The 13,920-nt window shown below is 41.0% G+C and overlaps 1 protein-coding gene across 2 annotated transcripts in view; it reads right to left on the bottom strand.

Moving 5' to 3' along the window:
- Nucleotides 1–13,920, bottom strand: part of appa (amyloid beta (A4) precursor protein a) — a 37,407-nt gene that overhangs the window by 4,979 nt on the left and 18,508 nt on the right. The window contains exons 3-14 of one of the 2 annotated variants that reach the window (XM_044344852.1): nt 13,565–13,694; nt 10,457–10,569; nt 10,173–10,363; nt 9,480–9,802; nt 8,661–8,828; nt 4,425–4,558; nt 3,367–3,441; nt 3,102–3,260; nt 2,237–2,365; nt 1,967–2,066; nt 826–1,038; nt 592–645 (exon numbers count right to left, since the gene is read on the bottom strand). In XM_044344852.1, the coding sequence (XP_044200787.1) occupies nt 592–645; nt 826–1,038; nt 1,967–2,066; nt 2,237–2,365; nt 3,102–3,260; nt 3,367–3,441; nt 4,425–4,558; nt 8,661–8,828; nt 9,480–9,802; nt 10,173–10,363; nt 10,457–10,569; nt 13,565–13,694 (1,789 nt within the window). The remainder of the gene's footprint in view (nt 1–591; nt 646–825; nt 1,039–1,966; nt 2,067–2,236; nt 2,366–3,101; nt 3,261–3,366; nt 3,442–4,424; nt 4,559–8,660; nt 8,829–9,479; nt 9,803–10,172; nt 10,364–10,456; nt 10,570–13,564; nt 13,695–13,920) is intronic. The other variant, XM_044344853.1, reaches the window with a different exon arrangement.

Here is a 13,920-nt window from a genome sequence, read left to right as displayed (position 1 = left end):
TCTTTCTCTCTCACACACACACTTGCTGAAATCAAACTCACAGGACCAACAGCAGAGTGTTGGATATAATGGCAGTATGAGTATAGCACATATAGCACAGGATAAACAATATGCATAGACCCTGCAGCTGCATCACAAATCTAACAACCAGCTGGCGCCCTACTGGAGGTCAAGTGGAGCTGGCTGTGTGCAAATAATAGCTGAGAGAAGAGAGAGAGATTGTGGAAAAATACTGTCCCGACTTTACTTTTAGTCTCTACTTCAATATTGTCTTGTGATGTATTTTAAGAACAGACCGTAGAAACATCTTTTGTTATCCTGTAAGATACTTTAACAAAGCAACCATTGTTAAGGAACTACATATATTAGGACCATAGAGCTACATTATACTGTACTTTTATCAACAATTATTGCTCATATATTGCCAACAAGCCAAAGCACCAGAGCGTCTAATATTGCCACCAGAGGGTGCATTACTTCTTCAACTGCATGATATCTGCAAGCTTTATCCCAGATCCATCTGATTTTCCAAAAACATGTACATACTCCAAATCACAATAATGGGACTACTTTTTGAATAAGTTCACCAACCTGGCCTTGTGGGGATGCCTCTGTCAAGATTGGGGCGAGAGTCAACTGGTTCAACTAGAGGGAGAAAGAGAGCAAATTTACTTTCAAATAATTTTGTAGCACAAAAAATGTGCAAAAACTCAAAAAAGGCGAGCAATGTTTTTTCTTGCTACACAAATTTGAGACAACCCAAATATGCTGCTGCTCTCTGCTGTTATTGCTTGTGTTATCAATAACCGAGTGCTTGGTAAGTACCCTGGTTCTCAGTGTTGGGCTGGTTGAAGCTCTCAGGGTGGATGAAGCCGACTCCCCCCAGGCCCAGTGTGTCCTCCTGAGGCAACAAGTCGGTCTGGCCGTCTCCAAGCTCCTGATCGGGCATCAGGGCGTCGTTGCCGTAGCTCACTCTCACGTCCGTCTGCAGGTTGGCCAGCTGCTGGGCCATCTCCGCCTGCTCCCTCTGCAGGAGCTCTGATTGGACACAGCAAGGAGGCAGAAAGGAGAGAGGTCAGAGGAGACAAATGAAAGGATGACAGAAGAGAGAAAAAAGTGGAAGAGGGGTTATCAAACTTTTTTTTAAAATTAATTAATAATTAGAATTAGAATCACTGGACATAGAAGGTGCAAGAAAGTGATGCATATTTCTGCTTAAAGAAAAATATCCTACGCAATGAACTTCACTAATCAGAAGGGATAAACAGCCTCCAAGAAATGCTGTTCAGCTCAGTTTTTTTTAAATAGATATAGTACCTAGTAATAACTGCATGGTGCTTTTTCTTCTGTGTATGTTTGTTCTTGTGTGTGTGTTTTGCTGGTCAGTACAGACTGTGACAGTCTCAGAGACAGAGACACAGATGGCTGCGTGACGCATGCAACTCCAATAAACCCAAAAACCCGCAGAAACCTAGCAAATGCAGGGGAGGGAGGGAGGGAAGGGGATTTATCTTCTCAGCAAACAGTTTCATTTGACTCTGAACAGAAGAATTAGGCCAAATGGCTCCAATGGCCTTATCAACAAAAAATTTTCTGGGGGCTAGAATTTAGAGCACTCAATCCCTCTGTTACATGTAACACAATCAGGACAATGTGTCTTCCCCCATATCTCTCTCATTACAGGGTCAGCAGGCGGCACACAGTGAGCAGGAAAGACATTTAAAAACTCATATTTACAATATTCTATTCACTTTAGTGCTTTTTGGATTCACTTTTCTGGTTATTTTATAGTTGCAATGATATTGTGAAGGCTCTGATCTTTTAACTTTTAGTTTCTGCTATAAATTGGATTTTATTTTTACACTCATTTCAAGTCACCAAGCGTACCAGATAAATGTAATGCTTCAATTTGAGTGAAGTCAAGAGGAAAATGTGATTTCTTGAAGGGGCGAATGACAAAACTCACCAACTTGGTCCTGGATGTCATCAGCCACACCAGGCACCTTGTAGAGAAGTCCCAGAGACTGGTTCATACGCTCCTCAATGACACGCAGGTGGGTGAGCACCTGTCACAGACACACAAGTACATAAAAATCAATAACACAATATTGCAATAAGATTGCAAAAAATATATATATTTTTTTCTTTTTATGTAGTTCTTAAATGTGCTGAATTAATGAATACGTAATGTATGAAACTGTCCATCATAGTGGTGTGTGTGTGTGTGTGGTGGTACCTGAGGTCTGATCTGCGCAGCTTTCTTGGGATCCACCATGCGGACATGTTCGAAGTGTTTGAGGGTGTGCTGCCTGTCCTTCTGCTCAGCACGCACGTACTTCTTCAGCAAGCTGAAGACATGACGGGGCTGCAAAAGACAAAGAGAGAACAAGACAGATCGTTAAGAGCAGAGGAAGGACGGTATGATGTATTTATATACAGTCTGGACCAGAAAATATAATTCTTTACTTCTATTTTTTAGCTATAATTTATTATCATCTTAATCCAAATCAGTCAGCTACACTGACTTTTTTCCAATTCTCTGTGCTGTAAACCAGAAAATGGGGTTAATTTGTAGTCATTCCATCTTTCTAACCACAGGCACTAATCAAATGTCTCAAATGCTTTAGTTTGAGTTGTGTGTGTGTCTATTAAATGTTAATATGCAAGTTTAGTCAGGATATAAGAAATTATCTCGGACATTGTACTGTAACACTTTTGTGTGATTTTACAAGGAGTATACTGTATAAAGGGCTCCATTTATTATGTGTATTTACACAGTGACAAAGCATAAAGGTAAAGGACTTACAAAAAAGAAAGCAAACAGGAATGATTCATGTTTTGCAACAGGTCAGATGAAGGGACTCATAAAAATATCTCACTTAAAAATAAACAAAAGAGAAAACGGAACAAGATGAATACCTGAGAATCTTAAAAGTAACAATAACAAGGTGGGAAATGTCAGGAGAACAAGCTCGGCAGGAAAATAAAAATTTTAAAAGTGACTTTAATGGTTGTTCCTGTGATCATTAAACATTGTCAATCATCTGGATCTGTTACAGGGAAAGAAAACAGTGTTGAACTGTGTGTGTACTGTAACGTACCCTGGGTGGGTCTTGCTGCAGGGCGGTCAGGTAGCTCTCCAGAGCCAGGCGGCGGCGGTCGTTGAGCAGAGCTTCCACTCGGGCCATGTGGGTCTCCACCAGCTGCTGTCGCTCGCTGGCTGCCTCCTGCTCCAGCGCCTCCACCTTCTCCTGGAAACGCTGCACGCGCACACACACACACACACAAAACGCAACATATGGGGCGATCAAAGGACAACGAAAATCTTGCGTGGCTTGTTATATGTCCAAAATATGCATGTCTTACCTGGATGACAGCTTTCTTGTCGGCGCGTGGAAGATTCTTGGCCTCCCTCTCAGCTTCCTCCCATTCTCTCATCACCTGAGTACAAGATGAGGAAGGAAAAACATTAATTAGACTTGCCAATCTACTTTATCTTTTTGCATGTTCTATCACAAGTTGATTTGACACTTGAGTGAAACGTCTTATTTCTCTTTGTGGCAAGGATTTCATCTTTGCATGGCTGTCTAAATGGAGGGAAATCTGACAGTTTACATGGCTATATAAAGATAACATCTGGGCTGCAGTGGGTAAATATCAGATTCTTCTAGTCTGGGTAAATAATCCTTTCAGACTCAGAATGTTGATATAAGGGAGTTTCTGCTTTTTAAATCAGGGAGGTTTATGTGCTATGTCAAAGTGCAGCAGGATAAAGATAGTAAAAGTCAAAAATCAGCGCTTTTGGTTAACTTTTTCAGTTTCATCTTCTTTAGAAAAATGACTGCACATACTCTAAGTTCCATCCTCTCTGACTCACTGGGTAAATTCTTTAATTCACCTCAGGCCTTTACCAAAACCATGACCTAACAGTGTCTGTAAGGGTGAAGTCAACTGTGTGAAATCCGGAGATGCCGCGCCTGTAGCTACCCACGCAAAACAAACAGACCTATCCAGAGGAGTGCACAAACTCTGGTAAAAGAAAACGTCGCTCTTAGCGGTGTACAAGGTTGTTAGTGTCCTTGTCTCGAGCTTAGAAAACTGTTGCTGTGGACCATCTGGCTCTCCACTGGAGAGTGAACCGGGTGATTAAAGAATACAATTAACATAGAAGTGGCTCCATCAGCTCACCCGGGAGGGATTAACAAACGCACCTATTCTTTCTGCTTTGCACACCTCTTCTCCCTCCATTTTCTATTCATAGAAAAATCTGTTCTCCCCCTACTACAAAGAAAATCTTCCTCCCTGCTCCCTGCATAGCCATTATTACTAAATCACGTGTATGTAGTGACTGTTAAATTAGCAAAACATTAACAGTTCCTCATACATTCCCTTTTCTTTCTTTCCCTTTCACTCTCAGTCCGTACCTGGGACATCCTTTCACGGTGCTTGGCCTCCAAGCTCTCTTTGGCCTTCTGGAAGTGGGCGTGTTCGTTTTCATCGGCAGGTGTCTCCAGGTAGTGGTCCACGGCGTCAGGGGAGCTGGGTGTGGCTGTGGGTACTACATGAAAGGGAGAGAGGGAGAGAGAGAAAGAGGAGGCAGGGAGGTGAAAAGACTTCCAGTGAAACATCTTTTTATTGCACACTTTTATTGAAGACTGGCTGTATTGCCTCGGCACACACAAACACAAAACACAGACCCCGAAATGGGTTAATTGGGTTAGTGTGAGATCTAGAGAGAAAGAAAACAAGATAGTAGCTGTAGCTGGAAGCCAGCACCCTCCAAAAGCAAACAAGTGAGTGCCTCAGGTGACCCGTAGTCCTTTGTAGAAGAGAGACAAAACCCCTCTCTCATTTATATAACTTCATTCAGAGCGTGATACGGCTCTCATGCCAAAACACTGACGCTGGAATTCATCCTGTGGGCTCAAGAGCACACAATGAATTGTGGTTGCCTTAGCAGTCACACCAAATCCGGCAATGCGGCACCTTAACGCAGGGTTGTGCGGAATGGTGGGCGTGTTTATTTGTGCTTTAGAATATAACTGCCATGAAACTATCAGAAAATAACGTTTTATTTTTCTGAGTCACTGCTTTGTTCTCGCTACCGCCGCTCCCTCTCTTCATTCACTCCAGCTCAGTTGACCACTGCTGCTCTCTCTCTCTCTCGCTGGTGCTGTCAGCTCACTCGCGCGCTCTCTCGCGCCGCCAGAAAAGCCTACTTTTACTTGCAACTTTATCAAACAAAGAGAAATGTCCTCCCCTTGTCCTAGCAACATCTTTGTATTCTCTCATGGCAAGGTTGTACAGCTCTGCTACATGGTAAACAAGGTTCTACTTCCCGTTGCTGTCTTCGGTCTGATTGCTGGCTTACATGATTGGCCACCGCAGCGTGATGTTGGGTGGCGTTTCAGCAAAAGCTGATTCAGATTCAACTTCTCCCCGCACAGCCACTGTGGTTTTTTGCTGCACTCGATGCGGTACCCACTCCCGCAGCCGAAACACGCTACCCCCATTCAAATGAATGGGAGGACTGGCGTTTTTCCTGCATTGCCGCATTTGGTGTGAATGCAGCCTTACCAGTCAGAAATATAAATGGATCACGTATCGCATGTAACCTTGATTTAATAAGCGGAAAGTTGATTATCTTTTAGAAGTGTGCTATCAAAAACGGTTGGTGGTGTGTGTGTGTGTGTGTGCATGTGTGAAGGTCGCACATCATGTGAAATTGATTATGTCTGATAAGAGCGCATGACTGCACAAGACACAAAAACAACGATGAGATGTTCTTCGCTTTGACCTAAACCCAGTGTTTTGTTATTGTCTGTTCCTCAATATAATTTAAAGGATCAGTTCACTCAAATTACTAAACAGAATATTTTCTCACTTACCTCCAGTGACATGTAGATAGTTTTGGTTTTATTTACCCAGGTTTTCTGTCTTTGAGATTTCTACTTCCACCCCATTACAATGCAGGTGAACATAATTTTGCAGCAATCCGGCAGTAACATTTCTTTTCAGAATGTATCCTTGTTGCTCAAGACAATCCACGAAACACAGTTATCTATTTCTTTGGTAGAATATGTTTCCACTGAAAATTGACTGGGTCTGTTGATTATCAAAAATAACAGAAATTGTTTGTGTGAAGGTTACTGTTGATTTTTCAAATTCCATTCACTCCCACTGTATTTAGGTGGAGACAGAAATGTCAGAGAAAGACATCTCAAACCTGCTAGATGCCTAAAATATGTTCCTTTTGTGCAATTTGGGTGAACCGACCATTAAACTCCTGTTTAGATTCTCATATTCCAAATTCCTTTATAAGTGCTATTAAACATTCACTGCTGTGGTGTTTCTGTACTGAACATTTTTAAGAAATCACAGCCACAAGCACAGCAGTGTCATTTCAATGCACCATATACTGTAGTGTTCTCAAAAAGCCCCACAATGGAACAAAAATACAGTACCCGTAGCATGTACACTACTTTCAGCTACAAATCCCACAATGCAATGCTTTTGATAGATATGTAAATGACAGTTTTATGACACTACATCCGTGAGATGGTGCAAAATAGTAGTAATTCACCATCATAAATGTCCGAAATGTTAATTTACTATTACTGCATAGCTACCCAGTTCCTCTGTTTATTCCAGGCAAACCGCTAAAGCTGCTGACTTAAAAATAAAGTGCATCACTTGCTAAGTGCTGGAGGACTTTCCCAAGAACGCCTTTTAGAATAGCAAAAGCTTTTTATTAAGTGGGAAAACACTTAATCAATATTATGTTAAACCGAACAGCGATAGAGAACAAAGACAGAAAAGTGACATTTGCTTAACTTGGATTATTACTGTAATTATCATATGCTTTATATTTAGAAAAAAATGCCACTTGAGCAAATGGCAGCCGCGCCGGGACCTACTGTGACTGACTGTTAATTGACCACACACACGAGTATAGTGTCTGTGTGTGTCATGGGTGTGTATTGCCGTAAAAAAAGACACTGCAGCACTTTCTCACCTCCACTATACTCAATGGAGCAGAAATCCCCAACTAAAACACACATGCTCATACTCTCGCACACATCTAAAACACACACACACTGTGGATAAAATTAGATCAAAATATAGGGAGATGCAGATGGCATGGCTCCATTTTGCCGCGGGGCAGATCATGCACATCGTGACTAAGACGCACACATACACACGCGCACATATCGAGCAAGGTCACTGAACCTTACACAACACTGAAATCAGCATTAGAGCCAAACACTTAAACCGCCTTCCGCTTCCCATCTATAGCACACAGCCCCCTTCTGCACACACACACACACACACACACACAGTCTCCTGGCGATGAAAAACACGCTGGAGGAAAAATAGGATGGCTATTCAAGAGTGAAATATTATTTGAAATCCAATCAGTTCACTTTGTGATCACGTCTGGCTTAACAGCGAGAGGGCGAGAAATTCTCTTTCTTTTAAACTCTTCATTATTAAGAAATTATAATGGCCACACATGTGAACAAAATGGAAAAATCATAAAGCAACCATCCTCATTATTAGCGTTGCAAGTGATAATCAATCATCACAATGTGATGAAGGAGGCAGGTATGCTCTGAGAGTGCGGAATGATGTATTGATGAGTTTTTCTTTCCTACCATATAGGGAACATTTTTCACATTTTCCAAAATAGCTGCCGGGTAATTTGACATCAGATTTAAGTGAAATGAATTAACTGAATATGCTCAGTGACAAGGAGAGAATAATGTAAGCAAGCCTGCAAAACGTCAGGGATGTAAGGGATAATGTGCAGCGAGGTGAGGATTACAGCTAAATCATTTTATACCTCATCTTCATACTAAAATAACATACAAGCTTATGCCCATGAAGCTGTAATTGTAGAAATTACAGTAGTTATACATGCTCTCAAGGGCAGCATGTAAAGTAAAATCTGTTATGAATGTCAATCAACCTTTAAACAAGATTTCAAAATGTCCACTTAAATGAATCCTTTGTATCCAACCATGGATATTAAGGCATGCACAGCTCCTTAATTTACAACAACTTTAAATCTTTTATGATTGAATGATCTTGACCCGAGAGAACCTTGTCACTGAGGATTCAGAAAAGCCACGTATGCTTTTGTAGCTATGGCGTGAACATAGCAACTGCTAAAACACAACGACGGCGCCTGGCAGCCAAAAAAAAAAAAAAAAAATAGATTCTGTGTGGCTAAAAGAAGAATGTATTCTGAGATGTAAATGCCACACAAAATATGCCTGACACACCAGAAGGGTTGGCTAGAAGGACTGACCTGATTGTGAGAGTAAAAGGGACCAGCCGGTTGGTTGGTGGCTTCAAGAATCCACAAAGGATTATGGGAAAGGTAAAAGTCTGTTTTTAGTATAAACACATTTATTTGCTTGACAGACGCACACACAGACTGTGAGGAAAAAGTAAAGGTTAGCCAGAAATGGAGCTGACATGTAGGGAACGTTTAGAAGAAAAGCACACCAAGCAGGAAACTTTTGAGCAGCTGTTAATATCTGGCAGCTATTAGACAGCGAGGATAAGTGAGAGTTAACAGACAAAATCGGAGATGGAAACGACATCTCAGACCAGTGAGCTGCTGGTTGAGGTTAGCTGCTGTCGGCAGGACTTACAGACGCTGCTGCAGACAGACAGGCAGTACTCCTCTGACTCAAAGTTATTCCTGTTGCCTCCGCAGCCGCCGTAGATAAACTGAGCACAGCGGCCCTCCTGTCGGTCAAAGTACCAGCGGGGCAGCAAGGCCCGGCATGGACCAGTCTCGGCATTGGCCCAGCACACCTCTTCAAGGACACACACACACACACACACACACACACAGGTCGTCATTCATAAAGCAGTACCTCGCTGCATCAAAAGTCTCGTTCTTTTGCATAGATGTCAAGTGTTTTCACCTGTAAAATAAGCCACTTAAATTTAAGGACATGTAAAAAATAAAATACTTCATGTTACATAACAGGGTATCTCAAGAAAGCCAGGTTTACTCATTATTATTAATCCTACAATTAATGCCGAAAGACCAATTGAGCATGAACATGAAGAAAAGAAAACTGGCACGACCCATTCAGATTCTAATGGAATGTAGCTAATGAAAACTCTGCAAGTTATCAATACACAGTGAAATGTGCCAAAAGTCTGAAATAATGAATGAGCACAATAAGAAAAATGAGGAAGCAGGAAATTAGAAGCATACAAAATGGGGAGAAAAACATGTTTTGCATGTACTAAGCTTGTTCCCCATTAATCTAAAAAGCAAAACAACTTGTGACTGCACTACAAAATAGGTTTCCGATCATTTAAGATTGAATTTCATGTTTTTCAAGGACCTCCAGATACCCTGATAATGAAAAAAAGGGACAAAAATATATATATCTACAAAAAACTACACACACACACACACACACACACACGCCCACGTCAGAAATGATCCTCACCCCTGACAACCTCTTCCACAGACTCAGTGGTGGTGGTGGTGGTGGTCGTCATGGCAACGTTGGTGGTGGGCTCGTCGGCGTCATCATTGTCGTCGAGCGTTTCAACGATGTCGTCTTCTCCCAACTCCTCCTCCTCTTCCTCCATCACCTCTTCGTCCTCCTCTCCGTCTCCGTCCTGGTCGTTATCTAGCAAGTCCTCCTCCTCCTCCTCCTCCTCTTCCTCCTCGTCCTCCTCAGCCACCTCCTCCTCCTCCTCGTCCTCCTCTACCACAGATGGCCTGGTTTCCTCTTGCTGCTCCGCTGGCTCTGGCTCCCGCACCATACTGAGAGAGACGGGGGGATGGATAGAAAAAGCAGGAGAGGGAGGGAAAGAAAGGAGTGATGTGGGGCGGGGGGAAAGATGAAGGCCAGAGAGGGACAGAGTATAGAGACATATGGAGGGAACAAGGGCAAAAGGTGACAGAGAAAGAGGGATGATGAAACGAGGAAGACAGGGGGGATGAATGAGAAGGAGGAAAGGACAGAAACTCTATTACAACTAGCCAGCGGTTTGCTTTCAAGGAGAGAAATTCTACCCTTATGGCAATGTTCAAAATGTGGCAGTATCTATGATCATCTGAGAGTTGATGTATTACACTGCTGCGGCCTTGCCCTCATTTATCTGTGTGTGTGTGTGTGTGTGTGTGTGTATACCTGTTATCAGAGTAGTCGGTCTCCGCTCCACCCCACCAGACATCAGAATCGTCAGCGTCCTGCTCGGTGCTGTCGGCGTCACGCTCCGCCTCCGCGGGACAGCACACAAACTCCACCCCTCGGAAACGGTCGATGCCGCACGGCAACAGCATCCCGTAGTCGTGGAGATTCATGGTGCGGTCTCCACAAGACTAAAGAATTAAAAAGACAGATGAGAAAAATAGATCAGTACCTATTCCTGGTGGTCATTAAAGTAGTGTGAGTGTGTGTTTGAGTGTACTCACCTCCTTGGCAACAGTGTGCCAGTGCAGGTGGCTCTCACACTGGTCCATGCGCTCCTGATGCAGGAACTTGCATTTGTCAGGAACGAGCAGGGCGTCACTCACAAACTCTCCCACTGCAACGCAGACAATATCCATATTTATATATAATTCATACACAACGGGCAGCTTCAGCTCAGCCTTTTGACTAACTAAAGACACATTTCAAACAGCACTGATAACTCCCATATAGCACTGGTTGCTATGGTAACACTTGTAGTAACTGGAGCAAGACAGCCAATATCTCTTCAGTTGTGGATGTAGGCATCTCTGATCATTTCTGTGTCTTTTTTTTTTTACTGTCAGTGGATTTATACAACAGGATATTCCAGAACGAACTGTCAGGAAACGCTATCTTACTACTGAAGTGGCTGCAAATTTTATTGATCTCTTACACAACAATCCTGCAGACATTTTACCCTCCTCTTGTGATTTTATTGTAGATAGTTTTAACAGTAAACTAAGGTCAATCCTTGACACAGTGGCCCCCACTAAAACTGAAAAAGATCTGAACAGCAGAAAGAAAATGGATAAAGAATAAATTAATGGTCAATGATTTACAATAAGGCAATTACAAGTGCAAGACAAGCACACTTCTCAAAATTGATAACCAACAACCTGAATAACCGGTTTCATTAACCCTGTTTTTATGAAGTCTAGCAGTATGTCTTCCAACTCTAAATGTGAAGAATTTGCAGTCCACTTCAAAGATAAAATAGACACTATTAGATGAAATTTATGTCAGTGTCAGCCTATGAATCTTAATACCCAGGAACCTTTGTTTTTATGCGAGGAAACACTGGAGAAATTTGTCCTAGTTGATGCAGAGATGCTTGGCAAAGTTATTTCTCAATTAAAACCTGCAACCTGCTTTTTAGATTCCATTACCACATCCTTTTTAAAACCGTTTATAGCTTTTTTGATGAAGATTTACTCAACATTGTTAACTATTCTCTTCAGATGGGTTTTGTCCCTACTGCTCTTAAGACCGCCATCATTAACCTCTTCTGAAGCAAAACAATTTAGATCCCTCACTTCTTATTAACTACAGACCAGTATCCAATTTGCCATTTTTAAGTAAAATTTTAGAGAAGCTTGTTTTTAATCAGTTAAATGAAGGTTTTCAGGCCAATCATAGCACTGACACAGCACTTATCAAGTTTGTAAATGACCTCAGGTCCAATATGGATATGAAAATACTTTCTGTATTAGTTATTAACTTAATTACTTGGCTTAAGCGCAGCCTTTGATATAGTAGATCACTTGATTCTTTTAGGTAGACTTCACAGTCTGACTGGCCTTTCTGGTACTGTTTTTAAATTGGTTCAAATCTTTTCTTACCGATAGAGAATTGTTTTAAGCATGGATGAATGTTAACCTCAAAGCTATAAAATGAATTGTGGTGTTCCCCAAGGTTCAATTTTAGGTCCTACACTTTTTAACCTTTACATGCAGCCACTTGGAAACATCATCAGGAGGCACAGCATCCATTTTCATAGCTATGCTGAACACAAACAGCTTTACACCACGTCTCCTGATGACTCCAACAGATGCCCTTCTGAACTGTTTTTTAGATATCAAGTCATTGATGGCAGAGAATTTTCTACAGCTCAACCAGGACGAAACTGAAGTCTTAGTTACTGGTACTGAAGCTCTGAGAGACAAACTCTGCAAAACTGCAAGCACTGGCATTAAACTCCTGTCCAAGTAAAAAACCAAGGAGCTATCATTTATTAGGATCTTAGTTTTGAACCTCACATTAGAAACATAACTACAAATGCATTTTATCATCAGAAGAACATCACCAGAGTGTGTCCATTTTTCTCTCAAGCTGATACAGAGACACTAATGCACGCTTTTATTACCTGCAGAATAGACTATTATAATGCTCCACTTTCTTGTCTCCCTAAAAAGAATATAGCACAATTACTTCAAAACTCAGATGCATGTGTATTGACTAGGACCAGATAGAGAGCACATATTACACCAATTTCTACCTGTTTGCTTCAGAATTGATTTTAGGATCCTTTTATTTTTTTTATAGAGCTCTTAATGGTCTTGGTCCTACCTATTTGTCAGATCTGCTTTTAGCCTATGAACCCTCTAAAACCCTCAGGTCTTCTGGTAGTGGCCTTGTAATGATCCCTGATCAGAACAAAACCCAGGCATCCTTTTATTATTATGGTACATGTCTATGGAACAGCCTGAAGACCTGAGGGCCACGGAGAATGTTGATATTTTTAAAAGTAAACTCAAGACCTACCCTTTTAGTCTGGGTTTTAATTGAAATGTATATATTTGTCTATTTATTAATTATTATATTAAGTATTTTAGTCTGTTTTACTTATTGGTATATCCTTTTATTTTTTTATTTTCAGGATTGTTTTCCTTTTAATATCCTACCTTTTATTTCTGGTTTTATTCACTTCAATACTTCTCATCTCTTAGTATTTTATTATTTTATCTTGTGCTCTTGACTTTTCATTTACTTTTTATCTACTTTTTGGAGTTTTTATTTTTTTTTATTTTAATTTTTTTCATACCTCGCTTTTCTATCATTACCTTTTTTGCTACTTCGAGTTTTTATCTATATTCCATTCAATTCAGTTTTTTTTATATATATATATATTTTTTTTATATAGCACCAAATCACAACAAAAGTCATCTCAGGGCACTTTTCACATAGAGCAGGTCTAGACTGTACTCTTTAGTATCTAATCCTGTACCTTCCTCAATGCATATTGATGAGATGTATGATAGCGTTTCCTCCGTTCCTGTTTTTATTGAGTGCTGTTATTATTGAGTGCTTTATTAATTACAGTCATTTATTGTTTTGTGTGTGGATGGGGGGTGGGGGGTTATTGTTTTATTGTGTGAAGCACTTTCTGTTACATTTTGTCTGTATGAAAAGTGCTATAAAAATAAAATCTGACTGATTGAAGACAGTGACCTTTTCTTTGTTTCTCCTGCTTTAAATGAACACTTCTTTCTTTCTAATAATATATTCTCACAAGCACTGAAAACTGTGAGTCAGTCAGTCAAACACTCCTTTTAAACATATACTGGACTCACCCAGGCAGCGGTACGGCACCACAATGTGCATGTGACTGCGACAATGCTTGCGCCCCTTCTTGCACCAGTTCTGGATGCTGACTGGCTGGTTGGCCTCCACCACATTGGTTATCTGGAGCTCTGGGTACACCTACACACACAGGATTATATATTATAATGGCGTAATTGCTGCACAAAGCTGAAAGTAGAATGGGTGCTCCTCTTCTCATGAACGCTGATGATTCAAACCAAAATTATCTGGTTTATGTACTGATTTTGAGCACATATTCAACAATAGAAACTACAAAAGCACAACTCATGCACTTCCAATTTCTACTCCTACAATGTCCAGTTTATGATCACTCTCTTCCTCTTGT

The sequence above is a fragment of the Thunnus albacares genome, chromosome 24 (genome assembly GCF_914725855.1).
Source record: "Thunnus albacares chromosome 24, fThuAlb1.1, whole genome shotgun sequence".
Classification (NCBI taxonomy): domain Eukaryota; kingdom Metazoa; phylum Chordata; class Actinopteri; order Scombriformes; family Scombridae; genus Thunnus; species Thunnus albacares.
Note: the sequence above shows the minus strand (reverse complement) of the source record. Positions and strands in the feature narration are given on the sequence as shown.